This window comes from Anas platyrhynchos, chromosome 5 (genome assembly GCF_047663525.1).
Source record: "Anas platyrhynchos isolate ZD024472 breed Pekin duck chromosome 5, IASCAAS_PekinDuck_T2T, whole genome shotgun sequence".
NCBI classification, from domain to species: domain Eukaryota; kingdom Metazoa; phylum Chordata; class Aves; order Anseriformes; family Anatidae; genus Anas; species Anas platyrhynchos.
The window spans coordinates 36271236-36289455 of NC_092591.1; the positions used below are offsets into that span (position 1 = coordinate 36271236).

General features: G+C 42.1%; 1 protein-coding gene across 8 annotated transcripts in view; it reads right to left on the bottom strand.

The window, feature by feature from the left end:
• PCNX1 (pecanex 1) overlaps positions 1-17573 on the bottom strand; it is an 85908-nt gene extending 68335 nt beyond the window's left edge. For 4 of the 8 annotated variants that reach the window (XM_038179406.2, XM_038179405.2, XM_038179403.2 and 1 more), the window contains exons 1-4: positions 17222-17572; positions 9254-9462; positions 3333-3438; positions 431-476 (exon numbers count right to left, since the gene is read on the bottom strand). In XM_038179406.2, the coding sequence (XP_038035334.1) occupies positions 431-476; positions 3333-3438; positions 9254-9462; positions 17222-17374 (514 nt within the window). In that variant the 5' untranslated portion in view covers positions 17375-17572. Of the gene's footprint in view, positions 1-430; positions 477-3332; positions 3439-7451; positions 7509-9253; positions 9463-17221 lie in introns of those variants that run through there. The other 4 variants (XM_038179399.2, XM_038179400.2, XM_038179407.2 and 1 more) reach the window with 2 other exon arrangements.
• Between the last annotated feature and the right edge of the window lie 647 nt (positions 17574-18220).

Genomic DNA, 18220 nt, shown 5'->3' on the forward strand with positions numbered 1-18220 from the left:
GACAGAAAGTATTCAACTTTTCCTCTCAGAGGAGTTCATAATGTCTGTCTTGGACAATACTTTTGCTTGATGCCAAGTAATCAGAAATAATCAAGTCATTGAAACCTCAATACCAGAAGGATCACTGGTTAAACAGAACTCAAAACTGTAGGAAGAACTCCACTCAAATCACCCCCTTGGCTCACCATTTACAAGAAAAATAAAACCTTGCAGGGAAAACAGCACATATCCTAGGATATTTTCTCCTAGTGTTTTAAGCACGTTTTTTCTAGCTCCCAGGTAGACTTCTTCCACTTCTTAAATGCTGTACTTACCTCCCCAAAAGTTTTGAGGGTAAACAAGGTAGTCAGTATTTGGAAACAAAGTAAACAACATTATTGGTTTGAAATGCTACCGCAAAGCAATTGTAAGTAGCAGCCAAAAGTCTCACCTTTGATTGTTGCTGCTGTTCCCAGACGGGAGAACCCAGATCCAACCTAGAAACAGGGAATTATGTAGAAAGCCGTAAGCTTACAGGAATTACCCAACTGTTTCCTATTATGCATGCATTTGTCTATACACCTAAGGGAGAGTTTGAAGGTACAAAAGCTTCCAACAATAGCACAGCATTGTAGAGTTGTTTCTGCCTCAGGATGTTTCCGCTGCAAACTGACACAGCAAGACATCTAATTATGCATCCAACTACCTCACCATTACTTTGTTTTACGACGAACATGCTTAGGGATTTTACTATGTTGATTTCAAAAACCACAATTTGTAATCTGGGAGTTTTCCTTGAAAATACCCTGTGTGGGGAAAAAAAAAATTACTAGTGTGGTGATACACTAATAACTGCTCTTGTGAAGCTGAACGTTCGATGCAGTATCCATGGTTGCCTAAAACACTCGAGGGAAATATCACCTGAATATAAAACTTCTGTTCAAATTCGTAAATACCATCTATTTAGAATACTAAATATTAGTAAATTAGATCAATTTAACCTAATAATTTTTCCGGTATCTTGCTCCTCCCTCTTTTTCCTGAAATTGCAGTTGTTTTCTTTTGAAGGCAGTTTCTGAGTACATAGAGTACAGCCACTTCAAGGCAAGTGAACTACTTAGTGAAAGACTGCAGCATTTCTTGAATTATTCTTAGATATTAGTTACCACCGCATTTTAAGTTTTATCATCTGATTTTTAGCCATGTTCAAAGGCCAATCAGCTGGCATATATCTCCTTATTTAAAAACAAGCTAGCCATTTAGGATTACAGTCTGCCTTTCTACATACCTGCTATAATCTCTAACAAGTATTTTGCAGGGCACTATGGATTACTCCATCTCTTCTTTAATAGTATTTCCACTATCACCTCTCTCAAAGAGCTTTGATTGTCATGAAAAACAGCATAACTGTCATATAATTAAATCACTCAAACAGGATAAGCAAAGGGCATTCAAAGGCAAGCAATGAACCCCTGAGAAATTCAAAATAATAAATGGCAAATCAATTTGATTGTATACTCTTTATGATGCTGTTTTTCAGAAGTCCTTAATTCAAATGACTCAGGGAAAAAAAGCATAAGTCTAATTCTACCTTAAATTTGCTGTACTTAAAAGAAATCTGAGCTCGTGTGCAGATTTTATTCAACCATACTACAGCAGAACAGCTTTGCTATGTGTAATACAGTAGAGCAGCAGAAGCTTGTTTAATTCATTTTCTTTACTACACTGTCATGCACATTTTTAGTTAGTCATTTTGCCGTATTTCAACATTTTTCCCCTTCAGTAATATGCCTTGCCTTCAGATGCTACAGATGAATGCAATGCATCAGCACATGAAAGTTGAACAGAACTCAGCTGCTTACTGTTCACATACCCTTCTGATGCTGCAAATTCAGTCACAGGGAACTAGCAATCACTGATTTCTATCAGTAGCTTTAACTGTGTTCTAGCATCAGCATTAAAACACACAGCAAAGAACACGGATCTTAATACACGAACATCAAAACTGTTGAGTGTTGAAAAAGCTATTCCAAACAAAGCCCAGCCAAAGAAACATGAACCTCAGTCTACTGATCTCGTCCCACATGGACCATCACCTCCTATGTCTTTGAATACTACAAAACACTCACTTTCTTCAAATGAGAAAAATCTCTTAGAGCCGATCTATGCTGTGTAACAAAGCATTGTGCAGCTAAAACATCAACATCAGCATAACACTAGACTGTACTGCTTGAGCACAGAGCTAATTAGAAGGACTCAATGTTGTAATACCAAGCCAAGGATTTCCACTTCATCCAAAAATAGCTTCTATATCTTTAATACAACACTGCACTGCTCACAGTCAACATAATGTTACTGTCTGGCCAGTCAAATCAACTCACTCTGGAGGAGTTGGTAGAAGAAAGATGCCACAACTGGCTAAACATCACAAGCCAAATAAAAGGAACAGTACAGGAAGCACTGTACAAGTCAAATGCATACATCTAGCAGACATAATAAGGAAGCAGATCAGCTTCCCCAGTGAAACTGAAGACAAATAGAGCATAATGAAGATGCATTGCAACCTAAAAAGGCCAAGTTCCAGCCCCTCCATCTGGTATACAGCAGCCCCTATATATTGCTTTCTTCCTGACCCTGAGTTATCAAAACAGTGAAAATTTTGCTAAGGCTATCAAAAAATTAGCAGTTTTAGTCTTTTTATTTCCACCAATATATCTTGCTTCATGCTCTATCAAATCAATGTTTTTAAATTGCAGACTCTGAACTGCCAGGAATAATGACTTTCAAAAACCAATTTAGCATGGCAAGAGATAATCAATAGTGCAAACATCTTAAGACTTAACAGAAGCCTCCTAAAGAAATCAGCGCAACTGAAGTTTGCCAATAAAGTATCTAGAAGACATATCAAACAGAAGTAGGGGGAGGGAAAACAAAGAACACAAGGATGAAGTTACAGTCTGAGCTATGCAGCGACTCACTGATACCAAAATGATGACAGGATCCCATGACAGCAGGTCTTGGCATTTATATCTGACCATGCTCTGAGCCATTTTGATCTACTAAATCAGAAGAAGGCTAAAAGAGCAAAAAGAATACTTTCTGCTATGTTGCCACATAAAATCCAGCTATTCCTAGAACAAACACGGAATGGGAATGAGCAAGAACTATGCAGCTGGGAGAATGGAGTTCCATCCCAATAAAGAAGTTAACAAATACAGAAAGGCATAGTTGCTGATCCTAGTACAATCAAAAAAAAAAGTAAAACTAAATTAGAAAAATATCAGCAAGGATTACACTACAGCTTGCAAAGCCAGCAGTACTAAAGCAGCAACTGTGAGAGCAATAATTCTTACCTGGTTGTTTGGATCTATTCCAGCATAAGAATTGCGTGAGCTACAGCCAACAGGAGGAGTGGCTTCTCGTATGAACTCTGACATCTCAATCCCTCCACCAGGGTCACTGAGAGAAAGATTAAAAATAATTAACCTACCAGTTAAACATAGAAAAAGTCTGTCTACACTGAGTAGCAATTCAAAACTTTTTTTTTTTTTTTTTTTTTTTTTTTAACTTTTCAAATGTCAGGAGCTCAAATAAATCCCAGTTCTTTAGATAAATACTGCCAATGTGATGCAGAAACCTCCAGGAGAGCTGGAACACCTCATTACCTAGTACAGAAGCTGCTTGCTTTCTTGCAGCTTCACTGTCACCGGCCAGCACAGAAGTGTGAAGAATTAGGAACTCATACGTATTTGGAAATGCTAGCATATGGAATTATCTCCCTGTCTACACGCAGACACACGTAACTTTTGGATCATCTATCCAGAAGTGAATATCCAGAAATCAGAAAAAGTCCCAAATAAAAAAAGCAGGGGAAAGAGTCAAATTGAAGGGATTTGCCATTACCCAGATGAAAAAGTTTCTCTTTGACTGGACCTAGGAGCAAAAGTAAGGATGAGTTAACCAAGTAGCCACATACTATCAGTGAAAGTTATTGGAAAGGCACAAAGATAGAGGGCCTAAGGGCACAAGCCACTTCTTCCTACCAGGAAGAATTCTCCTTCAGTAAGTTGGCATGCCCTACCAAGAAACATTTTAAGTTGCAATACATATATTATATGTCCTAGTGATTTAACTATTTCAAGATTAATGAGTATTGATTTAAAAGTATTTTCTGGACCAACATCACCAAATTATAATTCACCATAATTCAGTTTGTTTTGTAAACACCTGCCTTTGACAAGAGCAAGCTGGGCCTGTGACAAGTCCACTCCAGCATTTTACTGGAGAAATAATCCGTGTCTGATCCTTCTCCCTTTGGAAAAGGAAACTAAAGATGTAAGCCTGTGTTACTTCTGGAGAACAAGAAACAGACAGGAAGCACAGCAGGCCTTCATTAATATACAGCTCGTCTCATAGATGCAGTAAGTCCAACACGTAATACCTTTTTTTTAAACGCAAGAACATCAAGCTAGGGTATTACAAACAATGTCAATAGACTGAAGGACCTGAAACACAATTTATACCTTAGTATGACATTTCAAGCTGTTGTAATCTCAGAGAAAAGAGCACAATGTTGGGGCACAACCCTGGGAACCATTCCAGATCTCACAAAGGCCACTCAATGCCTAACTCTACAACCTGAATGTTCCTACATCAAAGGGTTAAAAAAAAAAATCATGTCTGAAGTTCAGAATATATTACATTAGTAAAAAATAAGCCAGCTTAAGAGACAACCAGCCATGACTCAGCAGAACAATATGGTCCTGGTCCAAGTCCAGCAAATCAAAAAGAGTTACCATTTTGGTACAGCTCAGCAGCATGACATAAGCATGCTCTTATTGCTGATTGTTTACCAAGCCCTTTCTGACCTGATCTTATCAATAATGCTAAAGGAGAATCAGGTAAAAACAAAAAACACAAGATGCAGAATTCAGCTTAATTTCCATCAGCTGTAGCCAGAGAATGCCTTAAATAAACATTTTAAGAACACTTAAGGGCATAATAAAAAGTTTAGTTTTAACTAAAACCTTCTTAAACATGTAAGTTCAGCTTATATTATGATGTCTACAGAAATAACATATAATGCCTTTCACAAAAAAAAAAAAAAAAAAAAAAGAAGTTTCTTCCTCATTTGAGTAATTTACTCAGAAACACTCCAAATGATAGTTAGGGACGAGGGGAGGAGGCAATTTTGTTTAAGAGTGAACCACCAGATATCAGCATAAGCAACAATACAGCGCAAGAGGAGTCTATGCACAGCTGCTGTGTTCTGTGACAGCACACAGAAACTAAAGGATTAACAAGAGTTAGTAACAAACAAAACAGAAACGTCTGCAGGAACAAGCAGGAAGTACAGATTTCCAGGATTAACTATTGTACGCACAGAAGACTCCAAATGCCATTGTAGCCCACATCCTTAAGAGTCATTTCACTGCCAGCACAGTTGCTATTTGTTCCTGCTATCAAGTCTTACAACCAATTTCTAATAGTTTGCTAACTTCATACCTTAGAGCAAATGGTTGCTTGCAAAGTGAAAAGAATAGCAACGAAACAGCAGTGAAGTTACTGCACAAACTGGTAAGAGTGAATAAATTATGTCCAGCTACCTGCAACCAAGATCGCTACAGATGAGGCATCCAGAGCCTGCACATTTACTATTAGTGTGTCCAACTCAAAGCCTTAAGAAGCTGCCAGCCTAAATTAATTCAGTTTAATACCTGACTTAGGCTGATTAGCTAAAGAGATCTGATGTTCAGACTACAACTTTCAGAGAGAATTTAGAATGAACAATTTTGATCTCAGTACAAAGCATAAAGAGGGTTTCATTCTCTTCTTTTTGAGCATTTTCCTCTGCCCATAGAGCTCCTTTCCTTCCATCCTGCAGACCCATGAAATACATATGAATTTGGAATATACTGCCTTTAAGAAAGCATTCTCCATCATCTTCTGGAAAGCTGGGTGAGGGGAGTTAAAAACCCTCACTGTTAAAAACATCCTCCTCACTCTGCTGTTTTCTTCAGGCACTTAGACAGCCCCGGAATGGGCCTGGTTAAAGACTGAGATGGACCACACTTGACTAAAAAAATGAGGCCAGGCTAAAGGTAAAGTTGCTATTATACGAGAAGGATCACAGTGTGTACTGAATATGCTAGATCACAACAATTTCAAGTATTAAGAGACTTTTTCCTTAAAGCTTGAAGTAGTAGTTATAAACTCGAAAAAAGCAAAACAACTCCGAGATCAAGAAGAGGTCTGCCAGGCACAGAAAAAATGCAAGGAGAAAAAAATAGAGATATAAGCAAGAGTTAGAGATTACAATTTTTTATTTTTTCCCTTGCTCTACTTGTTTAAGCAGTGTATGCAACGCCAAGGCAATGAATCAAGAAACCACATGCTCCAGCTGCCAGTTTTCTTTTGGAGAAGTACATGTGAAATTCAGCTCTCCCACACTGACTGATGTCAAGGACAGCAACGTCTCCAGGTTAATGCTTTCTTTATCCTACTCTAAGTCATAGCAGTCACTGACACAAGAAGCCATATTCCTATCCCCAAATGCAAGACTACAAGTTAAATGTTTTAAGACATCTGTTTGGGTCCACTGATACTCTCTAACAGCTTACACTTGCACTGTTTCTTAGACACAAGATTAGGAGCCTGTATTCCCAATATTTATTTGTTTTATTGAAACCCCACACAAGCTGAAGCTTAATTAACACCACCCTGTCAAGTATGAAGTCAATCGTACTAGAAGTTACAGAACCAAGACAACAACTCAGTCCTATCTTTGAAGCACACAACCTTCTTTCAGAAATATTAACTACAGAATTTCAAATTCACACGGAGTACGAGAAATGGTAAACAATCACCTCTTAAGAAACAGCAAGTTGTTCTTTGCTTAACTAAGCTAGTGGGTTTTTTTGAAAGATTAGGAACCCTCCTGAGTTTGATCCTATTCAGACACTAATGTGAACAGATGATAAAAGAGCAGTCCACGTAAGCCTCCAAATGACAGCACACCATTTTTGTCAGAAACCTGAAAGCACTATTTCACAGATAAACTTTTCTTCAGAATGAAAAAAGAGCAGTTCTTAGAAGCTAAACAGAATCGTCAACGCATTTTTTGAGCAGAAACTAATCCATCACTTAATTCCTCAAAAATATCAATAGCAATATCTGAAGTGGTCCCTATAAGGGTCTGTGTGGGGTGAAAAATCTAGTACATCTTTGCAGACTGTATTACCTATCTCCCTTATACCCTACCTATGCTAGGAAAGCAGAATTAAAACAAAAAAACACAACAGAATCCTATACACAGTTTCTTCAAAAAAGTTTTTCCCATTACTGTTCTGATTTAACTCCATAGTCTCAACATTCAAACCTCACCCTATATCTCCTCTGCTGGTCTGAATGTTACCCCAGTGTTCTTGTGAGCTTCCAGGCAAAGATTAGTATATACTGCACATCCCACTTACCAAAAAGTAACTCCGTAATTTCTGCATTGACCTTGTTCCCAGTTCTAGTTAAGAGACCTGAAAGTGGGAACAAGGATCATATAAAGTTAATGAAACTTTAGTTGGCAAGCAGGACACACAGAAAACTAACCTCTACGTCTGAGCTCACAAATGCTTATAGTGTAGTAACTTGGCCCACAATCACTGCTCCTCAGAAAAAACAGAACTTCTGAAATATCCAAAACGTAATTCACGATACTAGAACAAGAAAGTTCATGCCAAGTCCTGGCAACTGTTTTGGAAGCAAAACCTATATGGCTTATAAAAAAATTTAAATCCAAGGATCGCATCTAAAACACACATCAGCAAGGTTGCATTCACACAGAACAGACCACTAGTTTACTTTCATGAATTTTATTAAGCAGAATCAACATTAGTATACATTTAGGCAAGCATTCTGCCAAAACAACTTAATTCAGTTTTAGTAGGGTGTATGGTAACCTCAGTGGAGTCACAATTGAAGTCAGCAGGTTCAGTTACCAAACACACAATGGAAAAAGGGTCAGGTTATAAAAGATTGATACAGCAAGTTACCGTATACCAGCTTTAAAGGAATCGAAGACATGGTTTTTGTGAGCAATACTAAGCTGAGAGCAGATACAGAAGAACTTAAGACCCATCCCTAGAGAAGCTACCCCTATGCACAGTGAAATCCTTTCCCTTCTATGCCGAAGATTTTAAAGAACACCACATGAACACTTCCTTTCATTGAGCCTAATGCACAGGATAAGAGGCTTCTTTTAATTACATTTCTGTATAACATAGTGCCACTATTTAAAAGTTTCAGGGTTTTGAGGTGTATTAATTTAAAAAAAAAAAAAAAAAAAGAACAAAAAACACACCAACACGACTATTTTAAGAGTCAGGACAGTCTACCAAATCCCTCACTCTGAAAACAACTCATAGATGCTTGTACCTGAAACTTGAAGAAAAGAGAAAGGTCTTTAAGAAGCAAAGAATTCAAGATTGATTTATTTCACATAGTCTAACTCTTAGGATGCCCCCAATTAACTGCAGCCAAGCAGAGGCCTGGATAACAGAGCTCGCAACACATCCGCAGTCTGATCAGACTGGTTAGGCTGCCCTTGCTGATGAGTCATCTTTTGCTCTTCACATTGACTGGTCAGAGGAGGGAAGCCTCTTTTTTAATGCTGGCAACAGCAAAGATCTGTTGAAAGGAATCACCTCCTATTGACAGTACTTCAGAATCATCACCGTCATTACTGAGCTGAGCAATTCCAGAATTTCTGAGTAGAGAGGACAGGGTTCTTCCGAAGAAAGCCTACAACTGGAGGCAATGCTTGACTCTGATCTTGCTTTTGCAAAACTGAGCAAACTAAATCCAGATCAGATGTTACTTTTGGCGATAAAATGATTAGCATGTAGTCTTTGACAGCACGATTTTTAAAAACAAGTCTACTGTTGAAATAAGATTACTTGTTCTGGTTGCGTTCATTAAGTATTTAGCAACCTAATCAGCACATATTTTCCATGCTGTTGTTTCAATGCTTCCAACACTTTCAATACTGTTCTAGAACTCCTCTGGGGGAAGAACCAGGAAATCAACATGAAGCCATCATTTCAAACCTAATACATAAAAAAAGTCTGGTTTTTAAGATTACACTTCAGCACTGAGGAATATAAATGCAGACCTCTGTGGTTCTGAAGGACTGGTTATTTCGATCACCATTCTGGTTACACATCTGATGCAAGTGTTTACTGCTGGAAATGATAAACAGTTAAAACATTGGCAGACACCTTACCTGGGCCCATTGCTGTCTTTCCTCTTGGCCGAAACATTGCTTTGTTCTGTTTTTGCACCTCTGTCCATACGCTCAGTGGCATTCCTCTCCACAATTTCTCCCTCATCCAGTGCCCTGTGCAAGCGGTAATTCACCATCTTCAAAACGATAAAGAGTGCTGCTATTACCGGGCAGTAGACAGCTACTATCATCATGGAAGAAGGAAGGGCCTTTCAAAAGAAGAGCAGAAGAAGAGTTAGTCAATATGAGGTCAAATGTCCATATGAATACATATAGCCACCTGGAGTTTAACAGTTTCCTTCATTCAGGCAATTGTGAACTTACTAAAAATTAAAGATAAAAAGCCATACACACACTATAAAGGCAAACCCTGTATGGAGATGATTACAAGTCCAGCAAGATTTTGAAAAACATTGGACTACAAGATACCGAAGCACCACAGTAGCTTGCTAAGTAGACCAACCACTCATGTTTGAGAGCCAAATTTAAGTCTCATTCTTGTTCTCTGTTGGGCTGTGGGACCAAAACTAGGAGATCTACAGCTAGCATGATTTTTATGTCACCATATTTTCAATTACTTTTTCTAAGTAAGAGGGAGAGATTTTAAGCAACTTGAAGACTAAGCTAAGCACAGAGTGAGACTTTGTTTTAGGGCTAGCACACAACATCAATTCCATTTTTTGGAGAAAAAAAAAAAGTGAGTGACAGCATGGTGGATGGGAGAAAATTGCTCAACTACCCCAACTAGATGTTTTGACTTAGCTTATCAGCTTCCAACAGCTACTCTTGCATGACAAGATATGGATCAGTCACAAAAGGCTAGCTTTCCCCTACCTGCATACAAAAGAGGTCTGTTTACATTCATGGCTCACACTTTGAAGCAGAAGCCCACATCAGCCTGCAAGACCACATGCTACAAGGCGCATTTGTACTCGACCATTACATGCCCAAGGAAAGGCAGCCAACGCAGATCTTCTGAAGAGAACTTTTCAGCTGTGTCAGAGGTGGCCAAAAGCCATACAAATAACCTCAGTCCTAAATTCAACTTAGGAAATTCCACTTAAAATTAAGACTTCTCATACAGCTTTTGCTGAGACCCACAAGGCTTTTACAGATCAGTCACTTCAGCAGCAGACACTAAGCGCAGCCTGAGAGCTGTTGGAGAAGCGTTCAGGATACTGGTCAAGCTCCAGTTTTCCCTTCAAGGCTTTTACCTTTCTAATTCACCTTTTATTTGCATTTATACTTTTGCCACTTCATTCGCCCAGTCACTAAACAAAATGAAGTATTAATTCTCAGACGCCACCCACAAACACACCGTGTTCCTCACAAAAGCAACACGAAGTTGGGTACTCAAACATTCTGCTACATCACTGTCCTTTACCCTGCTGCTAGTACAGTTTCATATCACATTCTGAACATTTAAGCCTATATACAGACAAATGACAATAGGAATTGAACAGCATTTGTTACCCAGCACAAACATCAACTCAGCAGACAAGAAGAATAAGTAAGCTGCCTTTTTAGACCTCTATTTTAAGGTTAAGCCCAGCTTGTTTCATACATCTCTTCACACTCCCTTATAACCCTCAGCAACTGAGGGGTCTTTATAGCAATCAAAAGCCCATGCACGTGCTGCAGAAAGGGAACATGACCAGCAAGTATGACAGAAAGCCCTCTACATCTTGCACATTGAGCTAATTTTAGTCACTTTTGACAGAGATGTGATTAAAACATTAGTATTTCTACATATTCAAGAGAATGTCCTGGAAGAACTGGATGCCATTTGAGCTGGGAGTTTAGCAAAAACACTGTTCAAAGAGATTTCTAAATACAAAATACTGTAGTAACAAAAGGGGTAAAGGAATAATTATTTCTAAATACTGCACCAACTGTTGACTTCAGAACAAAACCAATCCCTAATCTGGTTGCTGACTTTCTGGCAGGAAGCAAAACCAATCAATCAACACAACATTTCCCAAACCAAGCAAGTATAAATAATTTAGTCTAGAATCTATCAGGAGGGAGGTTACTTGTTACGACTTCTTTTCTTAAAGAGATCAAGTTTAACCCACATCCCATCCTCTAAAACAAGTCAATACCTAATACAGTGCTTGAAATGGGACAGGCAAACTAAGCTGGGGTATGCTAACTTCAATGTTGCCTGCCATGGTTCATGCTGAGCTGGACAAGACCCCATGGATAGGGAAAGATCCACTTACCAAACACCACCTCAGGAGGAGAAAAAGGAAACAAAGACATACAAAAAAAGGCATCAATAAGAAACCAGGAGCCGCAGCGATGCTAACGGCTTCCATAACCCCTGGAGCAACACAACAAGGGTTTCCTCCAGAAATGCAACGCTTCAGAGGCAGCTAGCTTTCTGCAAGCACGGGCAAGCCCATTAACTCTGGCAAAATGTTTAATCTTCCTGTACCTGCTAAGCCGTCTGCTACCAAATCACAAACACGAGTTAGATTGGCCTCTCCTTTACAAGCGCCCACTGTTCAGAAGCCATTTCTGCAATCAGCTTAACACTACATGACCAAAGTTAGTCTGTAAGAGACAGGCCTATACTTTCTAGCTACCTAGAGAGCTCTTAAATTTCTCTTCCTCCTATCCATCAGTGACCAGGTCACACACTGTATCCAGGTTATCCTGTGAAATGCAAAATCTACCATCAGGTTTAGCAAAGGAAAGCTTTGAGAACAAGATACAAAACATGAAAAATGAATGCAACTTGCCTCAAACCCAACGAAGATTTAAAGGGTGCTTTTTCCTCACATCCCATTTCCACAGGACTGCAGTGTTCAAAATAATAAATTAACTCAATATTTTTCATTCTTTGTATTTATTAGGACTTACTCCTCTCTGGATAGGATGTATATTCTGGGAATAGAAGAAACTCGAGCATGTCCAGCATGGTTTGCTCTCTGATCGTAGCTTAGCTCAGCCTCATGCTGTGGCACAGCAGCACTACCCATGGTACAGCCTTGAGAGGTAGCTTTGCTTCACCTCAACCTAAACCACTGGTGCCTTCCCTGTTCTTCTTTGCCAAACTTATAAACACCCAGCTTCCATTTGGGGTCTTTTCTCCATAAGCCAAGGCTACTTAAAATGACATTATTGCACCAGGGGAGGTTTAGATCAGACATTAGGAAGAATTTCTTCATGGAGAGGGTGGCCAAGCGTTGGCACAGGCTGCCCAGGGAAGCGGTGGAGGCCCCAGCCCTGGAGGCCCCACCCCTGGAGGCATTTAAGAGACGTGTCGATGTGGCACTAAGGGACTTGATGGCACTTGGTAGTGCCAGTCAGTTAAGAGTCAGCTTTGAGGATCCTGAAGATCCTTTCCAACCTAATATAACCATAGTGTAATTTACGTAGTATGTGACATTTTACCCCATTTGATGAGACCAGTGTAAGTGAGTATCCTACACAACAGGATCGTCAAGATTCTAATAGGAATGCTGAAGTCCTGCAAGTCTCCAGCTAGCTCTCATTGCAGTTGTTTTCATGAGAAATTTCACAAGCATTTTTACTGGGCCCAACAGACTAAAATCCTCAGGTTACAACTAGTGAGTGCCTGCTAACAAGCTCTAGGTCTGTACCTGCTGCAGTATTTCACAGAAACACTCCTTTTACTGCACATCACTAAGGACACTTTCATTGGCACCAGAAGAAAACAGACAGCAAACAGCACCAGTCGCACCTGAAGCTCTAATAGGAGAAAAGAGAGCTAGACATGACCATACAAAAACTGCCTGGTTTAATTACATTCTGTTGAAAACATCAGCCATCCTGTGTTTGAACAAGTCAAATAAAAAATTAGATAAACTCTAAGCTAAAAGTATTTCCCTGTACCTTAAAGGGAAGTCAAGTTCTGTCAAGAACACGGGGTGGGGAGGAAAGCAGCAGGGCAGACACCAGCTTTCTAACACCTTTCCCTCAGCATTCACTTTCAAAATTTATACCTTTCAAGACAACTTATGAAATGCATACTGATATATGTGGACTCTTATCTCAAAATAATCAGTCATTTCAAGACTGGCTACTTTGGCTTTCATCTTCCCCCTACATGATAAAAACTATATACACAGAGCAGAGCACTGCACCCCATTTTTACTCTCTCCTTTTCTAAAGCACACATTACAAGGCATGATTTGGGTGTGATCTTAAACTAAAACTGCAAGTCTGCTGTACTGGCAAGGAAAAGTACGGTCCCACTCCCGGCAGCAGGGTACTTGCTCCCCCCTAGGCAGGTAGGGAGAAACCTGTAACTGGCAACCAGTGGTCTACTGCTGCACCTTCCTGAAACACCTGAGGTTTAACGCAAGGGGAGTAAAACTTGTTGGTCAGATGAATAAAGTGAACAAAGTTGAGATGCAGCAGTACACAGTTCTGAGGAGTAGGGCTGTCCTTTCTGGACACAGAGGCTGCAAGGCCATCTCAGCTGTGCCACAGCACGCCCTTTGTGGCAGGGTGGGTGGCAAACACCTGAGCACTCCTAGACATCAGATGTCAACCTAGACCAGAGCAGAAGCCTCAGACCACCAGTCACGGGGCTTTAAAACACTCCCATTTAAACCACAAAGGTGTCTGTACCTTGAGGCACCATTTCAAACACAGAAGTGCCAGGAAACAGAGGAAGTTCCACCTCACCACAGCTTGTGCTGCACTTACGAAGAATCAAAGGCAACTTTATGGATCTTCTCAAGACACATCCAGCTTTAGCTAGGCACCACAGATAAGATGAAGTTTCCCAATTACTTGGGGAATAGAGGTGTAGGTGTTAGCTGTTAAGAACATTCATAGGACTCTCTCCTAGTCCAAATCAGATTGGAAGTCCTTATGTAAGTGACATCAATCAAATATTCATTTAACTATAATAGTTGCCTTGTAAAATGCTCTGAAGTTCCAGCATTTTAAGGCCAGTATTTTACAGACACAATCATAATGGAGAAGAGGAAAGATGATCCAGAAACAGCAGATCTGTCACCGTTTGTTTATGAACAGCCAGAGCCCTGAAGGCTGCTGCTATCTGGAAGCACGTTCACTTACAAGTTATCCAGTTTTTGACTGAAACTTGGAACGTACAAACGAAACCTGTACTAGCCAAGACACTAGATGTGGCTTAGAACAAGGTGAGATACAGGGGTTCTCATCACACAGCCAAGTACTCGAACTCTCCATTTAAGAAACAACACTTATCTCAGAGAACTCCTCTAGAGAAGACTTTCACACGAAGCTGCATTTGCATGACCTACTCCTATAGCTATGTACACAGGTCAGGAAATCAGAAGTCTATTAAGTGAACTCTTGTGTAAATGCGCCTGAGAGACAAGCTGTGTAGGTACGAGCCCATCACCCCAAGCAAGGTACGCTCCTGGCTCATCATCAGCCCCTGGCAAAGCTCCCCGGGTGCGGGAGCCAAGACTTCGCCCCCTCCTGTGCACGTGGTGGGGCTGGGACAGCATTCCGGCCGGGGAAGCCTCTGGCAGCCTCCTCCCCTCTCCTCCCCCTTGCAACACCGGTGCACAACATCAGCCTCTGGATTTAGGGCACCTTTTTGCAGCGCTACCACTGTATTTTGCAACCCAGCTGTGCAGTCTCCTCATGTTGTGGCATATTTTCTTCTCCCAACCTGAGTTTTGGTTTCATCTAAAACCAGGGACCAGCTCTTATGACAGAAACACAGAACAAGAGGAGCATCCTGATCTGTAATACCGATACATGGATGCATCTGTTTGTCTGCTCTCCTTCACCGAGGGCACAGACCACAGACTTCCATGTGTCCAAGCTCAGAAGGCAGACAAAAAAACAAAGCAAGGAAAAAAGGCTAGCTGAATTTGGCTGCTAATTCCTTCAACTGGTTAGCACCTCACATTAAACCCATCAGCCCTATGAGCACAAGCCAAGAAACACACAGATACACAACAACTTGGTAACCATAACCGCTACCAAATTTTAATCTGAAGACAGGGGACCAACGGGCTGAATGCAGAGATGGAAGATTATCAGCGTTTGGTGCAACAAACCACATCTTTAAGCAACAAGCACATCTGAATTACCAGTGTCAAAAAAGATCACATTCTGATCCTGTTTGGGAACAAATAACACTTGGAAGAAGTGATTAGCTTCATGTAAGGTGCATTCAGTGTTGAGAACCCGCTACTGGCTAAGTTCTGAAGGGATTCTACTGCCTTTGTTGCTACTTGAACAACTTGGAACTATCTACACTTCCTGCTGCCCTTGTGCACCAAAGCAGCACTCTGATCTTGGAATTCCTTACGTGAGGTAGTTTGATATGGAATCTAAGACCTGCCAGCATGTTAGGTCTTTATATATACTTTATTTTTTAAACACACAGGGTTGTCTGCCAGCAACAAGTCATTTGAAGCTAGCTTAGAAACTCCCTCCTACACAGCAGTGAGCCACACTCAGAATTCAGATTACGATTACCTAAGACTTTTTAGCAAGTTCTGCTTATTTATGTATGTCCTACAGCTATGCAACATTTACCCCTTTTTAGCCTGACAAGAAGTTAAGAGATGCTAAAGGACTAAGATGACCATCACTGTTCTGCCTGTTTAGTTTATGTCTAGACAACACTTAAACTGCAGAGGGTGGAAAGAGGGAAAACAGCCAAATATGATTCAATCTGCTTCAACTTGTGACTAATCTCCCTACTTTTTCTCAGGGAAGTTGGCACTTGTTGTTGCATCTTTAACTTGTCCAGAGCTATGAAGCAAGAGAATTTCTCTGACCTCAACAAAACCTGAAGCAGCTTGCTTTTGCTCATCTTTTCCCTGTGCACAGGGAAAGAAACAAGTTTAAGCAAACACTGAAGTTTACCCCATAGTACGAGCAACCGAAACCTAACCACTGCTTCGAGGGCAGCAGGAGATCCCAACACTGGTCTGGATTTATCAGCTGACAGCAGACTGGCACGTTAAATAAATCAGACCCTCCTCAAAAGTCTCCTGCCATGCAGCACGTAGTTCACTTTACCTTTATAAGCAGAGCAAGGTAGTGCTAACTAAACAAACTATTCTGCTGAAACAGAAGAGCACTACTTCTGAAAAAGCTGCATTTGAGACCAGAAGGTCTCTCTCCTTCCCATCTTCAGCGGAACTCTGAGTAGATATAGATTCTCAGTTTTTATTGCGGGTGGATCTGCTTAGTGGAAAGTTTTATCTAACTGTTGTCACATCAACTTTGGTTTTAAAAGCAGTTTGTCTCAGCCTGTGGTTTCCTTGCCAGCAGTCTAAAGTTTTCAAACAAAAAGCCTTGGAGCTACCTTTTCCAAGACACAGCAGTATGAATTCAGAACTGCACGGGGCTGTAACCTCCTCTTCCACAGTAGCTAATTCGCAGCATTTCACATTCCAGATGTAAATATTGCTTTTTTCACAAAGCAAATACCAGGCCCAAGAGCTCTAAACCTTCACAACTGCACTCGTGCGGAGTTTTTCCTCCAAGGTGTCATTTGCTAGCTCATATTTTTTTACAAGGCAGTTTCTAGTTTATGTTCCCAGAGCCTCTGGACCTGGCAGATTTGCAAACTGCGTTCTGTGTCACGCCCAGGACGGGTCCCATCACACCCAAAACGATCACATTGTTCTACTGAGCAACCCGAGGTGAAATATTAGTAGTTCCTAAGTTATGTACAGCACAGGAGGGGCAACAGAAAGAAGCCTCCTTTTGCCACAGCTGGCTGTGCCCTTCCTGAAGCCAACTCCACGCGCCAGGAGCACTCCTGGGTCTGAAGGTCAGCACTTTTAATCACCGCGATCCCAGCGCCGGGTAGGTTTAACGCGAAATCACCCCAAAAACACCGGGGCCGCCCCCCGGCTGCCACAAGCGGGGATTTCTCGCGCTGCCCGTCCCGAGGGCCGGCAGCTCCGCCAGCCCCGAGAGCGGGGCTGAGGCCAGCAGCCCCCCCCCGCGGCGCGGCCCCGCTCCGCTCACCATGTAGAGGGTGAAGGGGAAGCCGAGCAGGAAGAGCCACAGGTAGAGGTGCAGCGCGTTGACCCCGGCGCCCTGGTGCGGGTCCTGGTACCAGCCGCCGCTCAGCGCCGCCCACACGCCCTGGCGCAGGATCTGCAGCACCTGCGAGCCCATGGCGGCGCCTGCTCCGCCCGCCGGGCCCCGCTCTATCCGCCCTGCGAGCCCGGGCAGAGCCGCGCACCGCCCGCGCTCCGCGACAGCCCGCACGGCCGCAAGCGCCGCCGCCGCCTCCCCAGCAACGCCGCCGCCATCTTATGTCCGGGCCCCGGGCCGCCCGCCCGCCCCCGCGCCGCCGGCAGCCCGGCAGCCCCTGCGGAGGGGGCGGACCGCGCCTGCGCACAGCCCCGCGCAGCGCCACCCGGCGGCGCGGAGGGGAGGGGATGGGGGGGGTGTGGGGGTGAGGCCCGATGGAAAAAAGGACCTCGGATGGGGCTGTCCGGCCTCGGGCAGGTGGTTCAGTGAAATAAAAGAAGGAAAATCACCTCCCCCTTCTGAAGTTAAAGGAAAATCACCTCCCCCTTCTCACTGCACGTCCATTTCCTGTCAGTACCACAGTTCACCAAGCGCCCAGAGTGCCTTGTCCCCCACCACACGGCTCCTTGTAGTGTTTTCAGCACACACAAAGTCACTTGGGTCCTTAATGCTCATCACATCCCAGCTCTTCAAGCTTCCCCCTAAATAAGCACATCCCCAAAGCCCTGCATCAGGTGGAAAGGAAGATGAGTGAAGGGGGTTTGAGAGCACCACCAAGCACTTCACAACCTATAGATACATAATGCTGAGGATCCTTCATTAAACAACTTGATTCCAGTCATATTTTAGGAAAACTAGCTTTAAAGGCACATTATTATACCATCACTCCTGTGGCAGAAGCCCCCCCAGGTTCTGTCCTGAACCCCACCCAGCCCCTCTGCCCTCCCAACAGGTATAAGGCCGGGAGCTCATCGCCCCTAATGAGGA